Source organism: Bombyx mandarina, chromosome 08 (genome assembly GCF_030267445.1).
Source record: "Bombyx mandarina strain Sakado chromosome 08, ASM3026744v2".
Lineage (NCBI taxonomy): Eukaryota > Metazoa > Arthropoda > Insecta > Lepidoptera > Bombycidae > Bombyx > Bombyx mandarina.
The window spans coordinates 13303127-13331123 of NC_143215.1; the positions used below are offsets into that span (position 1 = coordinate 13303127).

Consider the following 27997-nt stretch of genomic DNA (forward strand, 5'->3'; position numbering starts at 1 on the left):
TTGAGTGATGCACCGGTGTTCGAATCTCAGGCGGGTACCAATTTTTCAATTGACATACGTACTCAACAAATGTTCACGATTGATTTCCACGGTGAAGGAATAACATCGTGTAATAAAAATCAGACCCGCAAAATTATAATTTGCGTAAATACTGGTGGTAGGACCTCTTGTGAGTCCCGCGCGGGTAGGTACCACCACCCTGCTTATTTCTGCCGTGAAGCAATAATGCGTTTCGGTTTGAAGGGTGGGGCAGCCGTTGTAGCTTTACTGAGACCTTAGAACTTATATCTCAAGGTGGGTGGCGCATTTACGTTGTAGATGTCTATGGGCTCCAGTAACCACTTAACATCAGGTGAGCTGTGAGCTCGTCCACCGATCTAAGCAATAAAAAATAAAAAATAAAAAAATAAACTCAATTTAGTAGTTTTTGCGTGAAAGAGTAACAAACAAACATCCATACATTCTTACCAACTTTTGCCTTTATCTATCTATATATATATAAAAATGATGAATGAAAAATTAATTGCTATTCGTTAGTCTCACTAAATGGTCTTGAATGATTTGTGTAAGTCTAGAGAGGGTTTATAAGGTAGATAAATATGAACATTCTCCGAATTAAATAAAGTTTAGGTCTTTTATTTATCGATTGAGGCACTACGAAGTCTGCCGGGTCAGCTAGTATATAATATATATTAGTAGGATTAGTAGGATATAAATAATTTTTAAGTAATTTCACATCAGCGATCCAACTACTTTAAGCGAAGAAATATGCTAAGGATGATTTAAAAAAAATATACTACCCGTTTTTCAAACATAACTCAGCCGACTAGACTACAGTCACTAGAGTACAAAAGGAACAATTGTAGCTCCAACCGGAAAAAATTAGGCCGAAGTTTCTTTCAGGTATTTCACAAAGGAAAATTGCAGCTGTTAGCAAATCCCTTCCCTTCTGACTGAGCCTTTGCTCGCCCACCTGTCCAGGTGAAAGTGAAAAGGACTCCGGACCACCAGAAACTACAAAATAATTATGAGCTTTTTATTACTTAGATGGGTGGACGAGCTCACGGCCTATTAAGTGCTCACCGGAGTCCATAGACATCTACAACGTAAATAACGCCACCCACCTTGAGACAACAGTACACAACACAACAGTAAGGTATCAGTTTAGTTACAACGGCTGCCCCACTCTTCAAACCGAAAAGCATTACTGCTTCACGGTAGAAATAAGCAGGGCGGTGGTATCTACCCAGCAGACTCACAACATACCTTACCACCAGTAAAGCTTTCTGTTTTCTAACTAATTTATCAAAAAACAAACAGTGACATAGCCGTAATAGTCAATTTTAATTATCTTAGAAAAAAGGTGACTTTTGTATAAGATAAAACACAATCCATCCTCCTTCACGGATCCTTCACCGTAAGGAAACTCTCTCTGGAACTAGCAATTTAAATAAAAAAATAAAAATTATATGTTCAGTTTCTAAATTAAAAATTTCGTTGAAACAAAGATTCGATTGGCATTTTCAAATCAAGCAAAATGAAATCATTAAGTTAAATTTAATTTGGCGTAAAGTATTTATTGGTCGATCCCGATACGTAGTGTGACCCCATTGCCCTAGTTTTGTTTACATTACTCCATCGTAACGCTCCAGTGTGCGTTTCGCGATAAGTTTCCCATAACAAAACATTTTTCTATGACAACCGGCCAAGTAGTAAATAATAATGATATACTCGTAAACCTACTGCATCGCATAAGGGCGTTATTCAAATAGCTTCTGTATTTTCGCGTTTTAAGCGTGCTTTTTTATTTATTTATTACACATCATGTAAAATTAACATTGAAGGATGGAAGCCTAAGGCATTATCTACCAGTCAACCAAAGGTAATGCAGAGTGAGTAGTGGGAGGTGCAATGAAATTTATATTAAGTTACAAATACATACACAAATACATACATACATACATACATACATACATAAATGCCTACATACATACATATAATAGTTTATACAGAATTAAAAGGAATATGTTAATAAATTTCCTTAACAAATATCTTCATCTTGATAAATTCATGACGATTCCGCTAACTTTTATATATTTAACGTTATCAATTTTTAGTGTTGTTTAGTTAGCTCGCCAAATAATAATAGATACTGTAATATACATTAATAAATATATTTAATGACAAAACATTTGATACATATTACAATATACAGTAGTTTTATTCAACTTTTTTAATTAGCGTTAGTTACGCAGCGGTTTAAGTTTTTTTTTCTACTTTAAGCGTGCTTTTAACGAAAACAAGTTCAGGTCTACACGTGCCAAAATGTTGGAATATGAACCGTTTAGCATCTCTAAACATGCACGTGAGTTGAAAAAAAAATTTTTTTTTATTGCATTGATGCGTGTACAAACTCACAACCCACCTGGTGTTAAGTAGTTACTGGAGCCCATAGACATCTACAACGTAAATGCGCCACCCATCTTGAGATATAAGTTCTACGGTCTCAAGTATAGTTACAATGGCTGCCCCACCCTTCAAACCGAAACGCATTACTGCTCCACGGCAGAAATAGGCGGGGTGGTGGTACCTACCCGCGCGGACTCACAAGTGGTCCTACCACAAGTAAAATCGCAATCCGTGACATGTCGTCGTCTTCCAAAAAGTTCAGTTAAATCATTGCACCCGAAATCGTCTTGTAGCGTATTTGTATTGAATTTGCAACCATCAGACTCGCAAATTATAACTTCAAGTGAAAAGGCGCAGGCGTCAAGTTCTGTGAAGTTACATTTAGTCGTGCGCAAGTATTTGAATAGTTGTATAAGTACGCTACAGCTTCATTCAATGGTATTTGATTTCATATAAATTCATTACAATTTCGGAAATTCGAACGCTTTCCATTGCGCTCTTAATATTTTTTAAAATAATGGAATATAATTAACTAGCGACCCGCCCTCGCTTCGCTTCGGAAACTGTAATTTATTATTGATTTCTCCACTATTTAATGGATGTTATTATACATATAAACCTTCCGCTTTAATCACTCTATCTATTAAAAAAAACCGCATCAAAATCCGTTGTGTAGTTTTAAAGATTTAAGCATACATAGGGACAGACAGAGAAAGCGACTTTGTTTTATACTATGTAGTTAAGAGGAAATACATGATATTTTGTTTGGCACGAGTTTTTTTATGTATATGATTTTTTTGGCATAAATTATAACACACATTATTTCGCGATATAAACAATATTCGAGGGCACTGTTATTACTCACAAGAAGCGATGAAGGGGCGAACGAATTTGCATTCAGAAAAATAAAGCTGAAATCATTAATCATAGCGAAGGAACGTCGGAGATTGGGATAGAATAAATTATGTATTTTTGAAATGAAAATTTTAGCTTCGCTGTCAGCTATATGAATTTTCACAAAGAAAACAAGTAGTCTTACTTACAGTTAATCAATCTTTTAGAACCGAGCAGTGCCAGGTCAAGATAGCTTATCCATACTACCTGGAACGATGTTCTATTATTATGCAGCTCCGCACCGCGTTTATCTAAAGTACGTTTCTAAAGGTCTTTTGCGGTACATGCTATTCATATCTGGATTGAATATTGTTACGCCGGTAAGAGTAACGCCATCTATCGCCGAATAGTTGAACGAATATTGAAGGATCTAGAAGCACCTAGAACGCTCGAGAAGTACAACGCTATCTATTGTCAGGTAGCGGAAACACAATACTAGAAATGTGTGGAATATTCTCGATAATTCTAAGGATGTGGTATCGGCTATAAAAGCGTTGCAGGGATGGCACGCAGTCAGTCAGTAATCGGAACTACTCGAAGCGAAACAGCGAACAGATCACCTGAAGCGAAGCGGAAGAAGCGAATTGATAATTTTAGTGTTCTAAGTGCTGAATACAGTTTTTAGTTGTATTTGGTGGAATATTTATTTATCCCGAACCCCAGCGCGTAACAATATCTTCGGTTTGCCACAGATGCTATTACATCTACATCTTCAGACTAGGTTTGAAATACATTGGATCTATGGAACCGATTTAGGCACACGTCAGCTTCTCGGGAAACTAAATTATTTAATCTTCTCATAGTCGTGACATAAGTCTCAAGTTGCTGTTGTTCTGATGAATCTACATTTTCCCAATATCAATGAAATTTGTGTGTATTTTTTTATATCTTAATTTATTTATGCACAGGAAAATACAAGAATAGACAGTAAGAGAAGCAAATGCGCTAAGGCCGTTTATGTCCTACAAAAATCTCTTCTATTAGACCCTCGAGAGGAGTATCATGATATTATAATAATTAAGAATGAAAATTGCTCTCAGATTTTAATTGTTATTCAAGAAGGCCTTAAGTCAGACGACGTTGAAACATGCAAAGAAGACATGCCGCGCCGACTCCAAAGACTGTGGGATAAGGACAAGAAGAAGAAGAACCACAAAAGTATTTTTGGAGTTACAGAGTTTCGTGTTAATTACCGTAAACACTCTTCTAATTCTATAATTCTTAACTAAATCAAACTATGGTTTGTTCGTGATATATGCATTTGAACATCCCTTATCCTATTTATTTCAAATATACATATATACACATAATGATATGGAATACTTCACAATGAATTAACAAAAAAAAGTTTTAATTGCGGTTACTGTGATATATTATGAAAACAACATTTAAAGCCCTTTAATCTCTTTTAAAATTAATATAAAAAATTGAACAGTATTATTAAACTATACAAAACTGAACTATCTTTCCACCGAATGACAGACAACTGAGTAATTCCATCTAAGAAAAATATTTTTTAAAATTAGAGGTTTTCAATAACAAAGGTTTTTCTTTGCATTCTTGGCCATTCCGGGAATCGATTTATTACAATTGATGTGACACAAAAATAGGTCATTTCAATAAATGGGTGTACTTCATTATCACATGGCGCAAAATCAAAAATAACTATGATTATCATTTATTTACAAAATTACAAAATGAACACTCACAAACTTATGTCTAAATACTTTAATATAATCACGTATTTTCTAAATGTTTTAATTTACAAAATAGTAATAAAAACGGGAATTTTAAACAGCTTTGCATTGCTAGCGTATTTACCTGTCAAAGAAATAGGTTTTTTTTTATTGCTTAGATGGGTGGACGAGCTCACAGCCCACCTGGTGTTAAGTCGTTACTGGAGCCCATAGACATTTACAATGTAAATGCACCACCTACCTTGAAATATAAGTTCTAAGGTCTCAGTATAGTTACAACGGCTGCCCTACCGTTCAAACCGAAACGCATTACTGCTTCCCGACAGAAATAGGCGGGGTGGTACCTACTCGTGCGGACTCACAAGATGTCCTACCACCAGTAATTACGCAAATAATAATTTTAACTACACGATGCTATTCCTTCACCGTGGAAGTCAATCGTGAACATTTGTTAAGTACGTATAACATTAGAAAAAAAAAATTAGCACGCGCCTGTGGGATTCGAACACTGTCGCATCGCTCAATACGAATGCAACGGACGTCTTATCCTTTAAGCCACGACGACTTACTAATTGAGTCCGATTTGTTAGTCAAGCTCGTGAGCATCGGCTCAGAAGACTATAAATACTCACCATACATAAAGTAGGATCTATCTACCATTTCAATAAATCGCGCTAACAAATTAAAGAAATATTTTCGTTAACATGACTGCGTAATCATAATACAATAATTACAATTTAAATTACAATTTGGAATATTTTTAATTTAAATCGTTCCAATAGTGGATATCAGATCTTACTACTATAACTTATACGGAACACACAGATTAAATACTTCACTCATTTCAACAATTTGAGGCACGTGTAAAAATTCCGCAAAATATTTTAAACATGTTAATTGAATCATTGTTTTCGGCACGTTCATTTATTTAAATAAATAAATAAATATTCGAGAAAACAAATTCGAATTCAGATTTAGATATCACAAGTCACAAGGATTTTCATTTCCGGAAGAAGGGTCAATGAAGCCCATTCTCAGAAACCACCTTCATTTTATTATTGTTATTATGAGGATATTATAACAATAATAATTTACATAAGGGCTTATTTCTAGCAACATTAACCACAATTAACTTATTTAACAATGTAAATAATTATGAGAGCGATCCTTGATTTCGAAGAACACAAATAACAACTTAATTTTAGCTGCAGAAAAAAACAGATTTCTCTTAAACCTGGTTGAGAATATCAAAATCGTTTTCTGAATATAAAACGATATTTCTTTGTCTATAAAATTAAGTTAAAACCATCATGACACGATAACTTTTTTAGGGGCCCAAACGCCCAAAGAAAATGTGCATTGTCCTTTATAGCGATTGACACGACGTCAGGCCGTTTCCAATGCAAGCTGCGTAGGCGATCGCATGAGGAAGATAATTCTGTTCGTAGTTGCCGGTGAAGAGATGAGACCATGGTCCCGTGGCGTACACAGCGACATCCTCTCCGCCGTGGGTCTCGCGAACTATGGGCACCAGCGACGGATAGGTGAAGTTCAGATGATCTGACGATAAATATTGAAAATATATTTTAATGGTCTCATTTTTTTAACAACAATGCCCAAAACACTTCATTACGGATCCTCCAGATCCATTAACGGAGCTTTTAGGTACCACAAGTACCGGTCACCGTCCTCATCGAACCCGTCGCTTGTGACGAAGGGCTTGACGAGCGAATTAACCCTCAGACACAGCCCACTGAGTTTCTCGCCGGATCTTCTCAGTGGGTCGCGTTTCCGATCCGGTGGTAGATTCTGCGAAGCACTTCTCTTGCTAGGGTCAGTATCACTTCTTTTTGAGCCCCGTGAGCTCACCTACTAATTAAGGTTACGCTGAAATAGCCTCTCAAAGCTATCAGGTTAGGTAGGAAAAAAAACTAACAACTATTGCTACACGTTCGCCTCTCGTTTTCCCGCTAAGTAGTCGTTTCAAAATGCACTGAATGGCAATTGTGGTTCGAGAGCTGTGACGAGAATTTCTGCAGCAGTAGGTCTCACCGACAGCTGAGGTTTTCGATCCTTGTGTGAAGCAAGACATAGGAAAGAGCCCAAGGGAGTTCGTAGTCCAGATGTGAGAGTAGGTGCATAGTGATTCCCGTTAATTAAGGATGAAGTCTGATCTGGTAGTAAGTTTGAAGTAATCGTGGACTAAAGCATAAGAAGCCCGGTACATTCGTATTGAACAGTGCGACTTTTTTTTTTTTTTTTAATGATTGAAAGTTTACTGGTGGCCCGAAGGCCTTTCCAGTTTGACCAGGACAGGTGGGCGAGCAAAGGCTCAGCCAAGAGGGGTGGGATTTGCTAACAACTGCCCGAGCGCCTCCGAAGGAGACCTAACAACTCAAGAGCAATTGTTTCGCGAATGAATCTACTACCGGATCGGAATCGCGACCCGCTGAGAAGATCCGGCGAGAAACTCAGCGGGCTGATGCATGGGTTAGGTTGCACGTCGACCTCTTTGTCGAGTTCGACGAGTACGGTTACCGGGGTCCCTAAGCCTGCCCCTAGTATTAGAGCTGAAGGCATCTAATGCAAAGGTTATTGGATCTGATGGATCCGTAAGGACGTGTCTAGGGCGTCGACGGTGACTGGCTCCTGCATGATCAGGATTCGGGGAGTAGTCAGCGGCGCCAACGATAAGGCGATTATCATGACGCATAGCCTTATCGAAGTATCGTTCCGACGCTGACTTCATGTATTTCCGAATTGATTCGAGGCCCAGGTCGTCATGTAGGTCAACGTTCCTCACGAACCACGGAGCGCCGACAGCTAACCTGCAAAAGCGGGATTGTAGGGATTGGAGGGTGTCTATGTGTGTGCGGGCCGCGTGAGCGAACACCACACTCGCGTAAGTCATGACGGGCCTTATGCAAGTTTTGTAAAGTGTCACCTTGTTCCGAAGGGACATTTTACTCCGCTTACAGATCATGGGGTAGAGTCTACCGAGAATAAACGCGGCACGGTCACGGACTGATTTTATATGCGGGCGGAATGTCATCGATGCATCCAGGGTAACGCCCAGGTACTTGACCTTCCTGGCCCAGGGTATGGGTTGTCTAAAGAGAGTAATCGGGGGTGTGAGATTCCTCCTCCTAATCCGGGAGGAAATCCGTGTGGAGCTTCCCCTCTGAAATAGCACCGCAGTACTTTTCGCTGGGTTGATGTCTATGCGCCATTTTCGGAACCACTGTCCTAGGGCTAGGGCTGCGCTCTGAAGCTTCTTCGCGATTAGGGACTTATTTCTACTAGAATAGTAAACAGTCGTGTCGTCGGCGAATAAAGCTAAATGGGTCGGCGGCGACCGGGGAATATCGTTGACGAATAAGCTAAATAGGAGGGGTGAGAGGACAGAACCTTGCGGGACTCCAGCTGTGAGAGGTCGTGGGGAGGAGCGGGTTCCCTCGACTCGATATCGAAAAGAGCGGTTCGACAAGAAGTCCCGTATGATGAGCACGAGACTATCCGGCACGCCCATGTTGAATAGTTTGAAAATCAAACCATTGTGCCAGACTTTGTCGAACGCTTTTGCGACGTCGAAGAAGAGAGCTCCCGTGTATAACGGTTTTGGTCGATTAAGCCCCACAAGAATGTGCTCCGTGAGGCGGTGCACCTGTTGAACGCATGAGTGATTTGTACGGAATCCGAATTGTTCATCGATGAGAATGCCCTTGGATGAGACGAAATCTCTGAGGCGCTTGTAGAGCAGACGCTCATACAGCTTGCCTAGAGACATGAGGAGGCTAATCGGGCGGTAGCTCGTCGGATGATTTTTTGGTTTACCGGGTTTATGTATGCCCATAACGTCCGCTTCTTTCCACACCGCGGGAAAGATACAGTTCGCCATAGCGGCATTGAAAATAGATGCCAACATCACGATGAGTTGGACGGGTAGAAGTTTAATAACGCGGTTAGATATACCGTCGGAACCGGGAGCCTTGCGAGGACGTAGGTCTTTGATCAAGTCTTTAACTTCCATCGGGGTGACGGGTGGTAACGCATCCGAGGGTGGCAAGGAGGCTCTGCGTTCTACCTCACTGTCTACTAATTCTACATGAACAGGGTCCACGGATTGAGTGCTGGGCGTGCACTGGGTTTGCAATGTATCGGCCAGCAGCTCTGCTTTTTCGTCATCATCAAAGGCCGCGAGTCGGCCTGAGGGGCCTACGAGAGGGGGCATAGTTACTACCGTATCCGATTTGAGAGTACGAGCTAAGCGGTAGTAAGACCTTTGGGAGGGCGCGAGTCCTTCTAAGAAATCAGACCATCTGGCATCTCGGACTTCGGCGATGCGAGACAGCGGTGCGACTGTGTACATTCGAATCCCACAGGAAGGTACCAATTTATCTAATGAAATACGTACTTAACAAATGTTCACAACATCCACGGTGAAGGAATAACATCGTGTAATTAAAATCAAACCCGCAAAAATTATAACTTGCGTAAAGGCTAGACATCTGTTGTACTGCAAAAACGGAGACTCAGAAATCAGCTCTCAAGATGGGTGCGTCATTAAATTGGTATGTATCTATCTTACCTATCATCTATCTTAGCAATAAACAAAAAATAGATAATCATAAAAATTGAAATATGCTAACAATATTCAAAGTCTATTGTGTTCTTATCTCGTATGTATTTCCGGCGTCCTTATCAGAATGTAATCCTGGCTTGGAACCGATGAATGTGGAATAAATAATTTACGCCCATATCTGGGGGTTTATTATCACCGTTTCGACTTGGAATTTATCACGGTCGATTACTTACGCATTGTAAGCGAAAATGTCCCCAAAAAAATTTTATTCACACAAAATTCTGATTCAAGATATTCGTCGCTAATATTTGTATAATGCGAACTACGTTCTGTAGAATACCATAGAATTTATGTTTCCGCTGACTGTCAGTTTTCTGTATCCACATTTCCCCTTTATATAAAATTTAACTAAATGAAACTTTTGTGACTCAATTCAAATAAACGAATTTCCCATTGAACCTAAAATTAATTTTTTACTCGTGGAACATTGTTTCATCATGAAACAGCTTCATACAAATGTGGCATATTTTTTTTATTGCTTATATGGGTGTTGAGCTCACAGCCCACCTGGTGTTAATTAGTTACTGGAGCCCATAGACATCTACAAGGTAAATGAGATATAAGTTCTAAGGTCTCAAATATAGTTACAACGGCTGCCCCACCCTTCAAACCGAAACGCATTACTGCTTCACGGCAGATATAGGCAGGGTGGTGGTACCTACCCGTGCGGACTCACGAGAGGTCCTACCACCAGTAATTACGCAAATTATAGTTTTGCGGGTTCGATTTTTATTACTCGATGTTATTCCTTCATCGTGGAAGTCAATCGTGAACATTTGTTGAGTACGTATTTCATTTGAAAAATTGGTACCCGCCTGAGATTCGAACACCGGTGCATCGCTCAACACGAATGCACCGGACGTCTTATCCTTTAGGCCACGACGACTTCAAATGATTTATATTTGTTTCCTTAATTGTTATATAGACTCCAGCTAAGTTTCTCGCCGGATCTTCTCAGTGGGTCGCGATTACGATCCGGTGGTAGATTCAGCGAAGCACTGCTCTTGATAGGGCTAGTGTTAGCAATTCTCTCAGGTCGAGCCCGTGAGCTCACCTACCGTGAGTGTCCGTGCGAAGCTGGAATAGCTCCTTAGGCTATCTAATAATAACTAAAACACACATCTACAAAATAAAGCTCGTAGATGTACTACGAAAGGGACTATTAACAATATAATCTAGTCTAGTCTAGTCTAGATATATAAAAATAATTGCTGTTCGTTAGTCTCGCTAAAACTCGAGAACGGCTGGGCTGATTTGGCTTATTTCGGTCTTGAATTATTTGTGGAGGTCCAGAGAAGTTTTAAAAGGTGAAATAAGATGAAAATGCTCGGAATTAAATAAAAATAACAATTTTGTTTTCCCTTTGATGTGTCGGACGGATTCCTTTTGTTTGTTTTAAGTTTATTTTATACAAAAGTTTGGGTATTTTATTTATTGATTTAGGCATTACGAAGTCTGCTGAGTCAGCTAGTATTATAATAGATTAGATAAACACTCACTTATATCGTCAAGCATAAGATTGTGTCTCAAAAACTTCTCGTGTGGCTTATATCCCGGGCCGTTAGCGTAACTCAAAGTTGTATACGGAAGACTGTCTGATGCGTTCAGCTGAAAAAAAAGATTATAATCTTGAAAAGAACTGTTTTAACTCACGTAAATTAGATACGCTTGGTGAGTTCGCTTTAAGCGTTGCGACTATGTCGTTGTTAAAATCCCACAAATACGTAGTAATTTTTCTAAGGAAATACATGCTTGGCAAACAAAATTCACGATGACGCTATCAACATCGTGTAAAAATAAATGCACCGTTAACAGAAATGTGGACCCACGCGGATAGCTTCGTATCCTACCCCTTTCATCCGCGAATTTCTACCTTAAAAAAGGTAGGAATGCCAGTACACAATTCAATTGTGACTTCGAACTCGTGGCCAAATATAATTTGATGTCTATGCTTAACAACAGATAGGCTTATTAGCTTGCCTACCCGTTTAGCGCAATAAAATAGACGTAGCTCCTGAAAAATTACCTCCGCCATACACGTAAAGATTGATCGCAAATGTGATCTATATAGTTGATAAAAATTCAATGACTTAGATTCATATAGCGATAGTCCCTTCGTGTTTTTGTGAAGCTATCACATCTGTGGCTTGCTATTTACTACCACATTAGCGGGAAACTTTCACTGAGAAATAAATAAGTCAATCACAAAATTGTAATATTTCGTATATACATATATATTTTATTGTTTAGATGGGTGGACGAGCTCACAGCCCACCTGGTGTTAAATGGTTACTGGAGCCCATAGACATCTACAAGGTAAATGAGATATAAGTTAAATTGACCCGCAAATCTTGTTGACTTTTTTTCCCTACCTAATCGTTAGTAGCCTAAGGGGCTATTCCAACTTCACGCGGAATGGTAGGTGAGCTCACGGGCTCAACTTGAGAGAATTGACGGATTGAGATTGAGTGGATCCGGGGGATCCAATGTTTTGGCACTTGTCTACTGACATCTAGTGACGGCTGTGTATTCAGGAAATCCTGTTTCGCCCGATGACAGCCGATTGCGACTTAGATAGACTTTAAACGTCTTTAAGCGTCAATGGACGATAAAACTAATTCGTGGTTCATAAAACAGAAATTACCTTATTGGTAAATCCTAGGATATCGGTGCCTCTCTTACTGTATCCACTGTATGTCATCGTATGACTGTGGTCCGATGTCACAACGATTAGGGTCTCTTCGCCGTCCACCATCCTGACAGCCGCTTCAACGGCTTTCGCGAACTCTGCTGTCTCATCCAAAGCTTTGCGAGCTTTTGTTTCGTGGTGCGCCGTGTCTATTCTTCCACCTAAATTAAAAAGCTCGTGGACGAATGGTACTATACATGTTAATGAGACGATGATTCTTGAAACTTTTACGTACGCAAGTTAAATTGTTTTGAAAGGTATTCAATGTTGGCGGTAGGTCGGCTAGTTTATTTAGTGTATTAAACGAGACCTAACTAAGCCTATTAAATAATCAGAGACCAGCAAGGTTAGGTACTGCGGGAATCAAAAACTGACATACGCACTTAACTGTATTTAAATATATATTATGGTATGGTATGGTATGTTTGCCCCGTGTAGGAACCGAACCCACGAACCTCGGCCCAGCCGATAGTAAAAAATACCACTCCACCAATGTACTGAAGTACATATAATAGTTCAGTTTTAATGAAACAAATCTAGTTGTTGACTTATTTTCAACGTCAATTGTGTTTCAGTGTGTATGTTCTGTAAAATGTTCTCTCTTATTTACCCTAAACATACACTCAAACATTGAAAGTTTCTCTGAAATTTTGTGATCATTCATATTACACGAAAATAATGGTCGTTACGATTACTATCGCTTAGTTGTTGCTGTTCAATTGCTAACCATAAATAGAAGAAAATAGTTTCGACGTTGATTTAGAGGAAGCAATCCACGGTTGGCTTCCTATTCCAACGTGAGTACTTAAAAGGAGGAAATGAATTTTCCTGTTGCTACTTTCATGATCAAACTAACAAACACAATTCTTTACAAATTTGTCCTCGAGTCGAATTATAGGCGGTTAACAGGAAAAAAAATCCCGGATATTTTCTTTTTCATAGTATCCATTCGAGGCAAAGGGATCTTATAGAATGAAGCCGAAGTTGCTGACCAGTTTTCATATCCTATCGTTTGGATCGTTGTATACTGATAATTACGAAACAATCCTAAATTTCATTTCTCCAAATACCTTTGGTTTATATATAAAAGTGAATGTATATATTGTGTAAATATGTTCATCTAAAACTCGAGAACGGTTAGCCCAATTTTTTTTTTTTTTATTGCCTTTGTAGGCATACGAGCGTACGGCCCACCTGAGTAGGTAAGTGGTTACCGTCGCCCATGGACTTCAGCAATGCCAGGAGCAGAGCCAAGCCGCTGCCTACTGACCAAGCCGCTGCCTACTGGCCAATCGATGTGAAACTTTGTACACATATAAAGAGCGACATGACTACTCCGGCGAATCTTCTCAGTGGGTCGCGTTTTCGATCCGATAGTAGATTCTGCGAAGCACTACTCTTGCTAGGGCTAGTGTTAGCAACGTCACCAGATTAGAGTCCTGTGAGCTCACTTACTCGATGAATCTAGTATGACCCCTCGAGATTACTAGAGTACGTAGGAAATAAAGCGACGAACATCTTAGTGATTTTAGTGAACTTAGTGATTTTTATCTTTTGCATCATAGGTCGATTGATATGAAATCTATGTATATTATAACATAGAATGTAAGTGTGTATGTATAATATATTCAACTGAAATTATCTTACATATTTAATTAGCTTTCTGAATCGTCTTATGGCTTTTGTGTTTTAATATAAAATTGCATTTTGTTGCAGGCGAAGCCGCGGGCCCAGTAGCTACGTACCTTCAACGAACAAGAAAAATCCGTTTTTGTTTTTCGACAGCATTTCAATGGCCTTCCTAGTCATTTCCGTCAGCGTCGGATCATCACCGTCAGCTTCCAAATGATACGGCATGTGATCAGGGCTGAACAAACCTAATAAGCTGTCGTATTCGTTGGCTTTAAGATTCAGTAAGTCGTTTCTATTGTAAAGGTATTTCGGGGTGCGTCCCTGCGATTTCTTCTTAATCACCCATTCCCTTGCTAGATTGACACCATCGCTTCGATAACCGGAGTATCCTTCGGGGTCAATCTCGTTTTTAGGATAGAAATTGTGTCGACCTCCACCAAGGACCACCTGTGAACGATTTAAAATAATCTAAATACATAAAAGACTGAAACTGTGGACATTGGACATATTTACGAATTGAAATAACGGTAGTGAGACTCGGACATTTTTGGAATATTCCGATGTTTTTTTTTCTATTGCTTAGGTTGGTGGACGAGCTCTCGGCCCACCTGATGTTAAGTGGTCACCGAGGGTCACAGACATCTACAACGTAAATGCCGCCACCTACCTTGAGATATGAGTTCTAAGGTCTCAGTATAGTTCAACGCATTACTGCTTCATGGCAGAAATAAGCAGAGTGGTGGTGCCTACCCGTGCGGACTCACAAGACGCCATACCACCAGTAATTACGTAAATTATAATTTTGTGGGTTTTATTTTTATTTCACGATGTTATTCCTTCACCGTGGAAGTCAATCATTTGTTAAGTACGTATTTCATTAGAAAAAATTGGTACCCGCCAGCGGGATTAGAACAGCGGTGCATCGCTAGATACGAATGACACGAAAAACGAAAAGCACACATTGTCAAGGCGTACTACCTTTCATGCTTTGATGATTTTATAGAAAAAACATCCCGGGAGTATGAACAGCAGCTGTACGTCGTATTTCATGGTGGGCAGCTACATTTACTTAGTCCATGGACTCCGATCACCATATAGCATTGGGTTATCTAGATAGACTGCAGGAAATTGGAACCGTCTAGAGCAGTGGTTCCCAAACTTTTTCTTTTTAGCGTCCCCATTTTTTCACTTAAAAACCACTATAGCGAGAGCTTAGTCGGTGTCTAAAAGTCCTCTAAGATGAAATTACAAATCGCCTCCCAAGCCTCTACACAACGCCCCAATTTTTTTCTGGGTCTCTTACCGCCCCCCATTAGACCTGCAGCGCTCACAAGGGGGCGTTATCGCCCACTTTGGAAAAGGCTGGTCTAGAATAATTGAAGCCTTACATCAATTTTACTGCCGATACGTCCTCTAACTAATTGCGTCGCTATGTCATCGCAGCGAGGGCCTTTGCTTGGAAGGTCGGTGTCAGCTTCCCATCTCCTATCGGCTGAATGAGCGTATGCGGCAGCTGGAGTGGCGTGAGTCACTCGTGTTGTGGTCACGACACCTGGAATTTAATCAGTAATTGTTGAATTTCTTTCGGTTTGAAGGGTGAGGCAACTGTAAAAACTGATAACTTAGACCTCATGTCTCGAGGTAGGTGGCGGCATTTACGTTGTAGATGTTTGTGGGCTCCGATAACCCCTTAACATCAAGTCGGCCGTGAACTCGTCCACCAATCTAAGCAATAAAAAAATTTACTTAACTGAAAATGTAATTTAATTTATCTGAAATCTTAAATAACACGACGACATACGGACATACATTTATTAGGTGATTTTTTTTATGAAGGAAGGATAACTTGAAGGATTACTGGTAGCTCGGAGGCCTTTACAGTTTCACCAGGACAGGTGGGCGAGTAAAGGCCCAGGAGGAATGGGATTTGCCTGAGCGCCTCCAAAAGAGACCTAACAAGTCAAGAGCAGCTGCTTCGCGAATGAATCTATTACCGGATCGGAACCGCGACCCGCTGAGAAGATACGGCGCAAATGATTCTACTGAATGATATCTGTACCTACTATTTGAAATTGACATTTTGATTGGCTCGAACTTATTAAGTCGTCCCCTTGTACTCTAGTCTAGAACTAGTAGAATTTCGTGAATTGTTTGTAAACTGTAGCTCTACAGATTTTGAAACTTTGAGTTTTACTTTAGAGTTAGTAATTACCGTTTCTGTTTCCTATACACTGCATGTATGTATATTATATTGTTTGTTTGTTTGTCTGTTTGTGACATAAGCTTTGTACGTCATCGCCACCGACTTCAAACGTTTGATTAACCTTAAATGTTTCACACGTACCAAGGACCGAAGACAAAATAATTATTTTATTAATTTGTTTTAATAACCTGACCACTAATAACAGGATAAAAGACGAAATTAATTGTTAATGCGGTTTGCTATTTTAGCGTGTTTTTTTGTTGTTGTTAAACAACATTTATACATTTTTTTATTTTATTTTTTTTATTGTCCTTTTAGCCAGGCGAGCATACGGCCCACCTGATGGTGAGTGGTTACCGTCCCCCATGGTGTTCAGCAATGCCAGAGGCAGAGCCAAGCCGCTGCCTACCGCTTAATGCTCTCCACAAGCCTCGTTTGAAGAATGACATGTCATAGACATGACATAGCGCTCGGGAAACACCGTGGAGGGGAGCTCATTCCATAGCCGGATGGTACGTGGCAAAAAAGACCTCTGGAAACGCACTGTGGATGATCTCCAGGTGTGGCTCCAGGTAGTATGGATGAACTCTACTCCGGTGGCGGACGGTGCGATAGTAAAAATGAGATGCCGGTATCATCTCGAACAATTCCTCAGAGCACACCAAATGTAAGAGCATTCTAAATATGTATGTTTTACCAGTAGATTTGACGGCTCGTTGCGCCCAGTCCATAAGTCCGGTGACAGAATGTCTGCCTTCAATTTGTCCTTCGCAGTCTCCTCTCTTGACGGCGGCGGTAAGACCTACAGTTCCACTGTTGGCCTTCACTCCAGTCAGATACGCGGTACCACTACACGCAGAGTCCGCTACGTTATTATCTACACAATACGTCTGGAATTTTGGAGAATTTTACTAATGTTAATTTCGTTAATGAAACAATAGCGAACTTAGTGCTTAAGGTGTTATCTGTCAGTCAAACAGGAGATTGCTGTGTCAGGTAAATAGAATATCGAATATTATATGCATTTGCAATAACATGCAACACATTCTTACCGGCCAATGCAACTATGCTGGTGTTCGAATCTAGCAAGCAGTAGCCGATTTTTTCTAATGATATACGTACTTAACAAAGGGCCAGCTTCTCGGGTTAGACGGCTTCAACCTGAGAGAATTTACTAACAGTAGCCCTAGCAAGTGTTCACCCAAGCAGTGCTTCGCAGAATCGACCACCGGATCGGCATCGCGACCCACTGAGAATATCCGGCGAGAAGTTCAGTGGGCCATTTCTATTCACGTACCTTCGCTAAACCGGTGTACGGGAAAATTTCGAAACTCAGTTTAAGTTCTTCGCCATTTAGTCCCCGCTGCTGGCCGAGGTATGCTCTCGTGGCGGCGAGCGTTGTAATGCTCATGCCGTCCCCAAGAAATAAGATGACATTCTTAGCTACTTTCTTGTTTAAAGGAGCTAAAACCTGTAACATTTTTAAAACACTAATTGAGACGGTTACATGAATTTCCAAGGGCCGTGTCGAGTCTTCTATTACCTTCTATTCAGTTCTAAAAAAACGATTCAGATAAGAAGTTTGTCCTTTTTTTTATTGCTTAGATGGGTGGAAGAGCTCACAGCCCACCTGGTGTTAAGTGGTTACTGGAGCCCATAGACATTTACAACGCAAATGCGCCACCCACCTTGAGATATAAGTTCTAAGGTCTCTATTTAGCAATAGCGGCTGCCCCACCCTTCAAGCCGAAACGCATTACGGCTTCACGGCAGAAATAGGCGGGGTGGTGGTACCTACCCGTGCGGACTCATATCAGGTCCTACCACCAGTAATTACGCAAATTATAATTTTGCGGGTTTTTATTTTTATTACACGATGTTATTCCTTTACCGTGGAAGCCGATCGGGAACATTTGTTAAGTACATATTTCATTAGAAAAATTGGTACCCGCCTGCGGGATTCGAAACCGCAGGCGGGTGCATCGCTCGATACGAATGCACCGGACGTCTTATCCTTTAGGCCACGACGACTTCCTTGAAATTGACGGCTATATCGCTCGCCTTTGTTAAGTAACAATCAAACTCTAAACACAACACAAAATACATAATGTATACTGATTAAAAGAACGGGAATTGTTGTAATTTAACCAGTGCTTAGCTTATTTTCACATATTTTGCAGAAATTGCTAAAGGATTTAAAAAAATAGTACCTTATAAAAAACTTTAACTTATAAAAAATACAAAAATCAATGCTAAATTCACACAGCAAAATATTTTTAGATGGTTTAGTATAGCTTACTACAATGGAATGGCTTCGTAGTAGGTAGGTACATATTATTATACTAAATTGACGTCACACTTTACAGTGCTCGTAGTGCAAATCGGAACATAGCCTGTATTTATTATAACAGATATGTAGTATAGTATATTATTATACCAAATTGACGTCACACCTTACAGTGCTCGTAGTGCAAATCGGAACATAGCCTGTATTTATTATAACAGATAGTATAGTATATTATTATACTAAATTGACACCACATCATACAGTGCTCGTAGTGCAAATCGGAACATAGCCTGTATTTATTATAACAGATAGTATAGTATATTATTATACTTAATTGACGTCACACCTTACAGTGCTCGTAGTGCAAATCGGAACATAGCCTGTATTTATTATAACAGATAGTATAGTATATTATTATACTTAATTGACGTCACACCTTACAGTGCTCGTAGTGCAAATCGGAACATAGCCTGTATTTATTATAACAGATAGTATAGTATATTATTATACTAAATTGACACCACATTATACAGTGCTCGTAGTGCAAATCGGAACATAGCCTGTATTTATTATAACAGATAGTATAGTATATTATTATACTTAATTGACGTCACACCTTACAGTGCTCGTAGTGCAAATCGGAACATAGCCTGTATTTATTATAACAGATAGTATAGTATATTATTATACTAAATTGACACCACATCATACAGTGCTCGTAGTGCAAATCGGAACATAGCCTGTATTTATTATAACAGATAGTATAGTATATTATTATACTAAATTGACACCACATCATACAGTGCTCGTAGTGCAAATCGGAACATAGCCTGTATTTATTATAACAGATAGTATAGTATATTATTATACTAAATTGACACCACATCATACAGTGCTCGTAGTGCAAATCGGAACATAGCCTGTATTTAATATAACAGATACAGTCGGCACTGTCCAATTAATCAAGAAAATTGTAAATTATTCGAAACGTAATGATACTGGGAGACTAAGCACTAAAAGTAATTTTAATTAAGAAATCCGTAAGCCGTATCCATCCATTTTATCCAGTTTTTTTAAAAAGTATCTTTGTACGAAATTGAATCTAAAAGCAGATTTGCTGACTGAGTAACAAATAAACAAACATTCACATTTTTAATATTAGAGTACACGGATTAAATTTTTTTATTGCTGATATTTGTGGACGAGCACAATGCCCACCTGGTGTTAAGTGGTTACTGGATCCCATAGACATCTACAACGTAAATTCCGCCACCCACGTTGAGATATGAGTTCTAAGGTCTCAAGTATAGTTACAACGGCTGCCCCACCCTTCTAACCGAAACGCATCACTGCTTCACGGCAGAAATAGGCAGGGTGGTGGTACCTACCCGTGCAGACTCACAAGAGGTCCTGCCACCAGTAAAATTATATTTGGTTTTTAAAAGATTTAGGGAGGACACAGTAATATTAGTCTTTCGACTGTTTCTTTAAGGATTCAGATGCGGAACCCTACCGACTTCTAGCTACTGATGCAGCACTCCCTTAACTCTCGCGTAGATACTACTAGCTACTACAACCACATTATACTAGATTTTCCGTGAGTTCTCTTAGTTACTTAGTTACCAAGTGATGAAATTAAAAGACGCATGTTTTTACAATTCAAAAACATTATTAAAGGTCATAATGAACGTAGCCTTGATTCGGTAAACGAGTATTCATAAGGCGTGTTCACTATAAACAAGGAGCGTGGGCCAGAAAACGCCTCACGTATCACATTGTTGATCTAAGTATACTAGAGGTCCCGCAGTAGTCGAAATTCGACTATAATTAATTGGAATTGTCAGTTTGTACACTATTATGATTGTATTTTATACTTCTATAATCACAAATTTCACCAAGGCTACACTATAAAAAAATATTAATAAAGACAAACAATATTTAATCTATTCTCAATTCGACCACAGACGTCAAGAACAAAAGTTTGAAATTAATAATTGAAAAATAAATAGTATGCATGCGTGTGTGCGTCAAATACATGGTATGTAGTGTGTGTAATGTTATCTTTATTGATTTAATGTATCTTTTATGCATTATTTTAAAAAAATATTAGCATTGTGCACTTCTTCTCTATATTCTCTATAAGTGTAGAAAATTTCATACTCCTCCGTCCGCGCAATTTTCGTAAAAAGGGATACAAAGTTTTTGCTTCACGTATTAATATAAAGATTATATTAATACTAGCGGCCCGCTTCGGCTCCGCTCGGGTCTTTAACAAAAATTTCAACGATATTTGACGTTGTTTTATTAAAAAAAATTAAAGAACACTTATTGCGGTATAACTATAATAAATAGACATATGCTGTCGCGACACTTTTTGTAAATAATAATGTGTTCTACAAAGTCGTAGTACATTATTTTATTCTATCATCAATAGTTATCGCAGGGCCCGCGATGTAAAAAATATTATAGGTACTTTTTTCACCTTGGGTTACATTATTGGAGTTTTAGTAAGGATCCCTAATTTTTTTTCAAAAAAGATTAAGTCTATGTCACTCGGGAATAGTATAGCTTCCAAACAGTCAAAGAATTTTTCAAATCGGTTCAGTAGTTTCGGAGCCTATTCAATACAAACAAACAAACAAATCTTTCCTCTTTATAATATTAGTATAGATATAGATTACAAGAAATACCTTCGAACGCAACGTCCATTGCGCTTGCAGCTCCCAATGTTCTTTGTTCTTCTCGTCGAAGAGATTTTGTGGGGCTTCTGAAAAATATTGATTTAAAACTTAGTTGGAAATAATAGAAAGCTCCAGAAGGTTTTGGTAAAAATATCAATTTTTCCTTTTATTCTCTAATAGTTAGACAAGCATAAAGCCCTTTTTTTTCAAATGCGGGGGCATCCATTTACGGATACCCGGTGAAGGGGGGTAACGGACCGGATTATGTCGGACTCCGGCGCCCCCAGAGAGGAAGAGGGAGACGAGGAGGGCCAAGCTCCTCCACCTCCCCGAATTCCTCGTAGGAGACTACGCCTTGAAAAAGGCTCGCGAGGCGCTCGCCCCGCAAAACCAACTACCGACTAAACCCCATCGAGCTCCACCAAACCGGCTACACCAGACCTACGGTACCGCAATGCGCGGCGAAAGTCCGCCTTCGCCGGTATCCGTCCTGATGATAAGACGGGATTTCATCTCCGGGAATATCCCGAAGGACGTCGTCTCGGGAGACACACCGTGGGTGGCGCACAGGAGCCACCCTGCACCGCCCCTCCACCAGACCGACAGTCGAGTACCGGGCGCCCCTGCACCCGCCACCCGGCAGTCCGTACGGGGGCTGAGCGGGAGCTTCATAAAGCATAAAGACCTGGTGTTGAGCGGTTGCCGCTGTCTACAATTAAGTACTCTCCGCAAGCCTCATTTGAAGAGGGACATGTCATAGCGCTCGGGGAATATCGTCTAGGGGCATTTGATTTCAAAGTCGGATGGTACGCGCCAGAAAAGATCTCTGGAAACGGTACCATTTTTTGATTTCTCATAAACTTCTTTCAGAGTATTTCACTCAGGTATTAATTGACCCTAAAAGCCGTACACGAGAATATTTCATATTATGTGAGCAACTGCGCTTAGCTTCAACTTAATTCTGTAAGAATAAGGGTTTCAAGGTTTATTGATATTATGGAATATGATTATGTGAATTAGATACCATACGCTGTCAACATAAAAATATATCTGTCTTCAAATAGAGGAATTGATGCATAGCAACGTAATGTGGCCGAGCAAATGTAGTATTAAATATCGGAACGTATAGACATTAAGTAATACCATCCATTTTGAGACACGTGCGCTAAAATTCCAATTAAACGGTAATGAGCAAGTTGTTAGCTTAGAAAGGTAAAGGGCCTGTCCTGCCATCTGCCTAGACGACATTCCAATAATCCAGCCGCAAAAATGAGTATTAACACAAATTGTATAATTTTAGCGGATTTATTACGCAATGTAATTAATATATATATTTTTTATTAGCTTAGATGGTTGGACGAGCTCACATTAAGATCTCAGTTTTTACAGTACAACGGCTGCCCCACCCTTCAAACCGAAACGCATTACTACTTCACGCCAGAAATATTACATATTAGGTCATTAGTTATACGTACATATTAGTTCCAAAATGATATCAGTTATCTTCAATTTTACAGTGCCTCATAAAACATGGAACACATCGATACCGAAATTCTTAGGCATCAACAACGTTAAAACCACAACTCTTGAGACATGGGTCCTAAGACTTACAGTACAACGGCTGCCCCACTCTTCAAGCTGAAACGCATTACTACTTCACGGCAGAAGTAGGTAAGGTAATGAAACCTACCCGTGCGGACTCACAAGACACCCTCCATTAAATAACAAGATCCATCAGCACTATTCTAATTATCGTTACGCCGGTAAGAGTAACGCCATCTATCGTCGAATAGTCGAACAATTATCGGAGGATCTAGTAGCATCTAGAACGCTCGAGAAGTACAACGCCATCTCTTGTCAGATAGCGGAAACACACAATAGTAGACTTTTGTGGAATATTCTCGATGATTCTAATCGTTGCAGGGATGGCAGGCAGTCGGTTAGTAATAGGAACTACTCGAAGCGAAACAGCGAACGGATCACCTGAAGCGAAGCGGAAGAATGAGTGAATTGAGAATTTTAAAGTGCTTGTGAAGTGTTCTAAGTGCTAATACAGTGTTAACTTGTACTTCGGTAGATTTTTTTATTTATCCCGAACCCCAGCGCGTAACCTTATTAACTAAACGGTGATTTAAGTAAAGCGTGTTGCAAATCTGTTATTGTATTCGTTACAATATCTCGCGTGCAGCCAACCGTGCAGCGCCTTCTAGGACGGGGTCAAGAGCTGCCGTTAACAAATATTCAAGAGCCCAACAATTTCTAAATCACAAACGTGATCTAATACGTATCGTTTTACGTTTCATTGATAATTATTGACGTTTGAATGGACGCCTTCAGCTCTAACACTAGGAGCAGGCTTAGGGACCCCGGTAACCGTACTCGTCGAACTCGACAAAGAGTTCGACGTGCCCAATCAGCCCACTGAGTTTCTCGCCGGATCTTCTCAGCGGATCGCGATTCCGATCCGGTAGTAGATTCATTCGCGAAGCAATTGCTCTTGAGTTGTTAGGTCTCCTTCGGAGGCGCTCGGGCAGCCGTTAGCAAATCCCACCCCTACTGGCTGAACCTTTGCTCGCCCACCTGTCATGGTGAAACTGGAACTGCCTACGGACCCATCTTTCAATCTTAAAAAAAAAGCGTTTGAATGCTTTTGACGTAGGCTATCTCAGCAACGCTGCCAATTCGTTGCCAACAGAAGATTCATTTCAATCCTCGACACGTCACAGCGCTCAGGAATTACAATGACAAACGGCGTGATGGTAAAAGAATAATCTAAAACAATTCCTTGGGGTACTCCTAACTAACGTCATTGACTGTGAGCCTGTTCCTCTATTAATTAGAATATTAGAAACAAAAAAGGCGGCCCACGGTAAAATAGTTTCTGGAATTGATTACACATAAAATGCATGCATCTTTCAAATTTTTTTTTATTGTTGTTATATACCTTATATACCTGGTGCTTAGTAGTTACTGGATCCCATAGACATCTACAACGTAAATGCGCCACCCACCTTGAGATATAAGTTCTAAGGTCTCAGTATAGTTACAACGGCTGCCCCACCCTTCAAACCGAAATAGCACGGCAGAAATAGGCAGGACGATGGTACCTACCCGTGCGGACTCACAAGAGATCCTGCCATCAGTTAAACAAAAGGATTCAAGTATGTTCGTTCTTGATTCATATTAAAAATCTTTGTGCCTTTAAGATCCCTTAAACACATAATGTAGGTCCAATCAAATTCATATCGCACTATTGTTTGTAATATCTTTATTATATTTAAGTATTTATCTTCATTATTCAATATTGTACGTAAAGTAAACAACTGTAATTTTTTTTATTTATTGCCCTTGTAGGGTAGTCGAGCACACGGCCTACCTGATGGTGAGTGGTTACCGTCGCCCATGGACTTCAACAATGCCAGGGGCAGAGCCAAAGCGCTGCCTACCAATTATATTGTTAATAATAGTACACCGCAAAATACCTACTGTATCTTTTTCAGAATTACTTTAGATTAAAACGTTTGTCTGCAAGAGATCGCTTTTAGCGATAAGACCACCTATTGTACAATTATTCTTACAATTAATTGCTCATAACAATGAATAAACCTGTTGACTGTTATTCAATCTTAATTGTGTTTTGGTGTGCAATAAAATACACTCTCTTTCTCTATATCTGCTGTTACTTTAGGAAGTTAATTTGTGATTTAATTAATTAATTTAATTGAAATAAGGTTCAGTTAAGGTAAGGTTTTGGTAGGCAAAGGCTTGGCTCTGCCCATGGCATTGCTGAAGTCCGTGGGCGACAGTAACCACTCACCATTAGGTGGGCCGTATGCTTGAATAAAAAAAAGAAATTAATTTATTTGAATAATATTCATTATTATTAATTAAATGAATAATAAAAGAAATTGAAGATACCAAACCTTGATTTTTTTTTTAATCTTATCATTTATAGAACTATGACACACTTCTATTAAAGCATTATAAAAAAACGTGCCGCTGGTGGCAGAGTGTACGATCCAAACCATCAATGGTTAGAGTTTCACATTAAGGAAAAATCTCAAATAAAATAAATAAGAAATATATGAAATCTTCTTAACTTACCCTAGCAAACAGACATCACGATATGAATATCGCAAACCAACTTTAGACATGAGGTCCCAGTCTCAATTGCATTTTTTTATCCTTACGTCCTAAACTAATACTAAATGGGTGATCCCACCTACATAATAAAAACCATCTAAAAATCATCATCATCAAATCATCTAAAAACGAGGATTGTATTATTCACAGTCTGCTCGATTTATATTTCATTACGACTTCAATTAATAATGGGAACAATAAAATTATTTTGAGAACAGATCGGTAAATGTGATCTGTAAGTTGATAATATTTTCTCACGATTCATAATCAAGAACAATACACTATTTAATCGAATTATCATGATATCGACAAGTTTAAACCGCAGTATGGCGGAAACGGAAGCTTCAGAAAACTTCATGTGAAATCTGATGAAATCCATTGTTTATATTTATTTTCGAACACTGATTTCATACCTTGTAAAGGGGATCGGATCCTCAGCTACTTCGGTCACATTGCCCAGCGACAGTCAAATAACTTGGACAAAGTGATTGTGACGGGCAAAATAGAAGAAAAGAGACTCCGCGGTCAATCACCTAGCCGTAGGTGTGACCAAATAACCACCCTAACTGGGCTGCCAGTCGCAACCGCCATTCGAGAAGCTGAGGACCGGACGAGATGGAAACAGCTCACGAGCCAGGCCACGGTCAAGTTTCAAAGACACGACCTTCAGTAATGAAGAAAGCGACGAAGAAGAATAAGAAGAAAGAAGAATTTTCTAATTTTTTCAATATTTTTTTAGCCACACAAAAAAAGGTTTTATTTATTTTTATTGGAATGGAAAAAATGTCATGTTTACCACAATGAGTGCTAAAAGACTTGACCTCAATTGAAATAGAATGTAAGCCAGGCGGAAAGAGACTATTCTCATACGCAATAACGGCTTGGTGTTGTTATACAATGACAAAAACGATATCAATAACACCGGCCCGTCTCTTCCTCTCAGTGTCGTAGAAGAAGATTAAGGGATTCACTGCAGAATGAGTAGTCCTGGTATTTGAGTATTATACCAACGCACTCCGACCGTCAATGCAGTCATGCATTCCAATTTGAAAGGTGGACAGCTTTGAAACAATTTCAAGATCGGTGGCGGAATTCATGTTCAATTCAATCGGAATCCATCGGTAACCATTTAAAAATAGGTGGGCCGTTCATTTACATTAACAAAACTGAGACTTTAGTTGTTATAGTTAGTTCGTTTCACTATTCAAACAGGAATGAACTTGCATCAGGCTTAGGGAACTAATACTAATCGATATAAATTCCCAACAAATTCGACCACCAAAGCTCTGATTAAGGATTAAGAGGGAGAGTCTCGCCAGTAATGGTATGAATACCCATTAACACAACCCACTGAGTTTCTCGCCGGATCTTCTCAGTCAGTCGCGATTCCGATCCGATGGTAGGTTCAGCGAAGGACTGCTCTTGCTAGGGTTAGTGTTAGCAAATTCTCTCATGCTGACCTCGTGAGCTCACTTACTTGTTAGCGTTACTGAAATTGGCTACCGCCCTTATGCTAATAGCGATTAGGCATGAAAAAAGGTGTGATTATAGACAGCTTTAATCATGTTGACAGCAAAAGACCACGTGACCGATCATTCGTTCATACATTCATTCATCATTCATTAGTCAAAACTGATAGCATTTTTTTCCCTACCTAAGGTGATGGTGATGATGGTCTTGAGAGACCATTTCAGCGTAACCTTAACTAGTAGGTGAGCTCTTAGGGCTCAAGCCTGACGACGTTGCTAACACGAACCCTAGCAAGAGCCGCGCTTCGCAGAATCTACCATCGGATCGGAAACGCGACCCATTGAGAAGATCCGGCGAGAAACTCAGTGGTCTCTGATAGCATCTCTTAACAGTGTGCTTTTATATACTACCAAAGATAGAGACATCTGGAGAAGAAGTCTGCAACGCGTGGTCAGAAATGAGTGTTCAAACTACAACAACTCTCAAGCTATGAAGATAACGACTCAGAAGAAGTAGATCGTATGCACCACTTCTCATAAAAGTGGCCATAAATGTATTTAGTCTTAAGTACGTCTAAATTAGACCTTTTAGATTTTGAATCTAGTTCCGTCAACGTTTTCGATTGATCAAATAATTTATTTATTACAAGCGTTTATTGTCCACTGCAGGACTAAATATAAATAAGGATATAGGAAGCCAATTCACAACCAGTCACGATTAATAGCAAGCCAGAAACTGTCACAGCATGTCGGAAGTATAATTAAACATACAAACATTTATGACTACTTAAAATTCGAATTTCATATATGAAACGTAAAACAAAATGTATACGTGTAGGATGAATAATGATTTATCTCGTTCGCACTCATAAGCTTCACGAAGGGTGTGAGCGAGACAGAGTTTTAGAGCTAAGAATTTGGCAATAGGTATCTGTTATATTTGTAATACTCCGAGCAGAGATTACCTAATACTTGTTCAGTGTGTCAATGACCTCAAAAGCCAATTTGTTTTGCAATCAACGTCAACTCACGTTTGTATCTATGGACACTCCGACATCCGACTTCACACAAAATTCCGTACCAACAAACAATGAAAATTATCCACGAATTCATTTTCGACACAAATTCTTTTTACACTTTTATACAAAAAACTATTTTTTTTTTTGTTTGTTTGTGAAATTTTAACCACCCACCCGCATTCTCGTGGTCTTAACTAGTGTACATAAAATATGATACTAAACTGCATTCTTG

The 27997-nt window shown here is 39.4% G+C and overlaps 1 protein-coding gene across 1 annotated transcript; it reads right to left on the reverse strand.

The window, feature by feature from the left end:
- Positions 1-4657: 4657 nt before the first annotated feature.
- Positions 4658-27969, reverse strand: LOC114242923 (membrane-bound alkaline phosphatase). Its single transcript, XM_028174254.2, has 9 exons — positions 27778-27969; positions 21144-21220; positions 17464-17637; positions 16864-17056; positions 15352-15515; positions 14077-14410; positions 12287-12492; positions 11142-11250; positions 4658-6560 (listed from the first exon to the last, which is right to left on the reverse strand). The coding sequence occupies exons 1-9, from the start codon at positions 27857-27859 to the stop codon at positions 6367-6369; spliced, it is 1533 nt and encodes a 510-aa protein (XP_028030055.2). The 5' UTR covers positions 27860-27969; the 3' UTR covers positions 4658-6366.
- Positions 27970-27997: the final 28 nt, after the last annotated feature.

What these genes read in the sequence shown, in the direction of transcription:
- LOC114242923 (XM_028174254.2), bottom strand. Translation starts at nt 27,859, where the DNA reads ATGAATTCGTGGATAATTTTCATTGTTTGTTGGTACGGAATTTTGTGT. An exon ending in GAGTGTCCATAGATACAAAC is followed by an intron (nt 21,221 to 27,777) that starts GTGAGTTGACGT and finishes AATATTTTTCAG; the next exon opens with AAGCCCCACAAAATCTCTTC. An exon ending in ATTTTTCTTGTTCGTTGAAG is followed by an intron (nt 12,493 to 14,076) that starts GTACGTAGCTAC and finishes TTTTTAATTTAG; the next exon opens with GTGGAAGAATAGACACGGCG.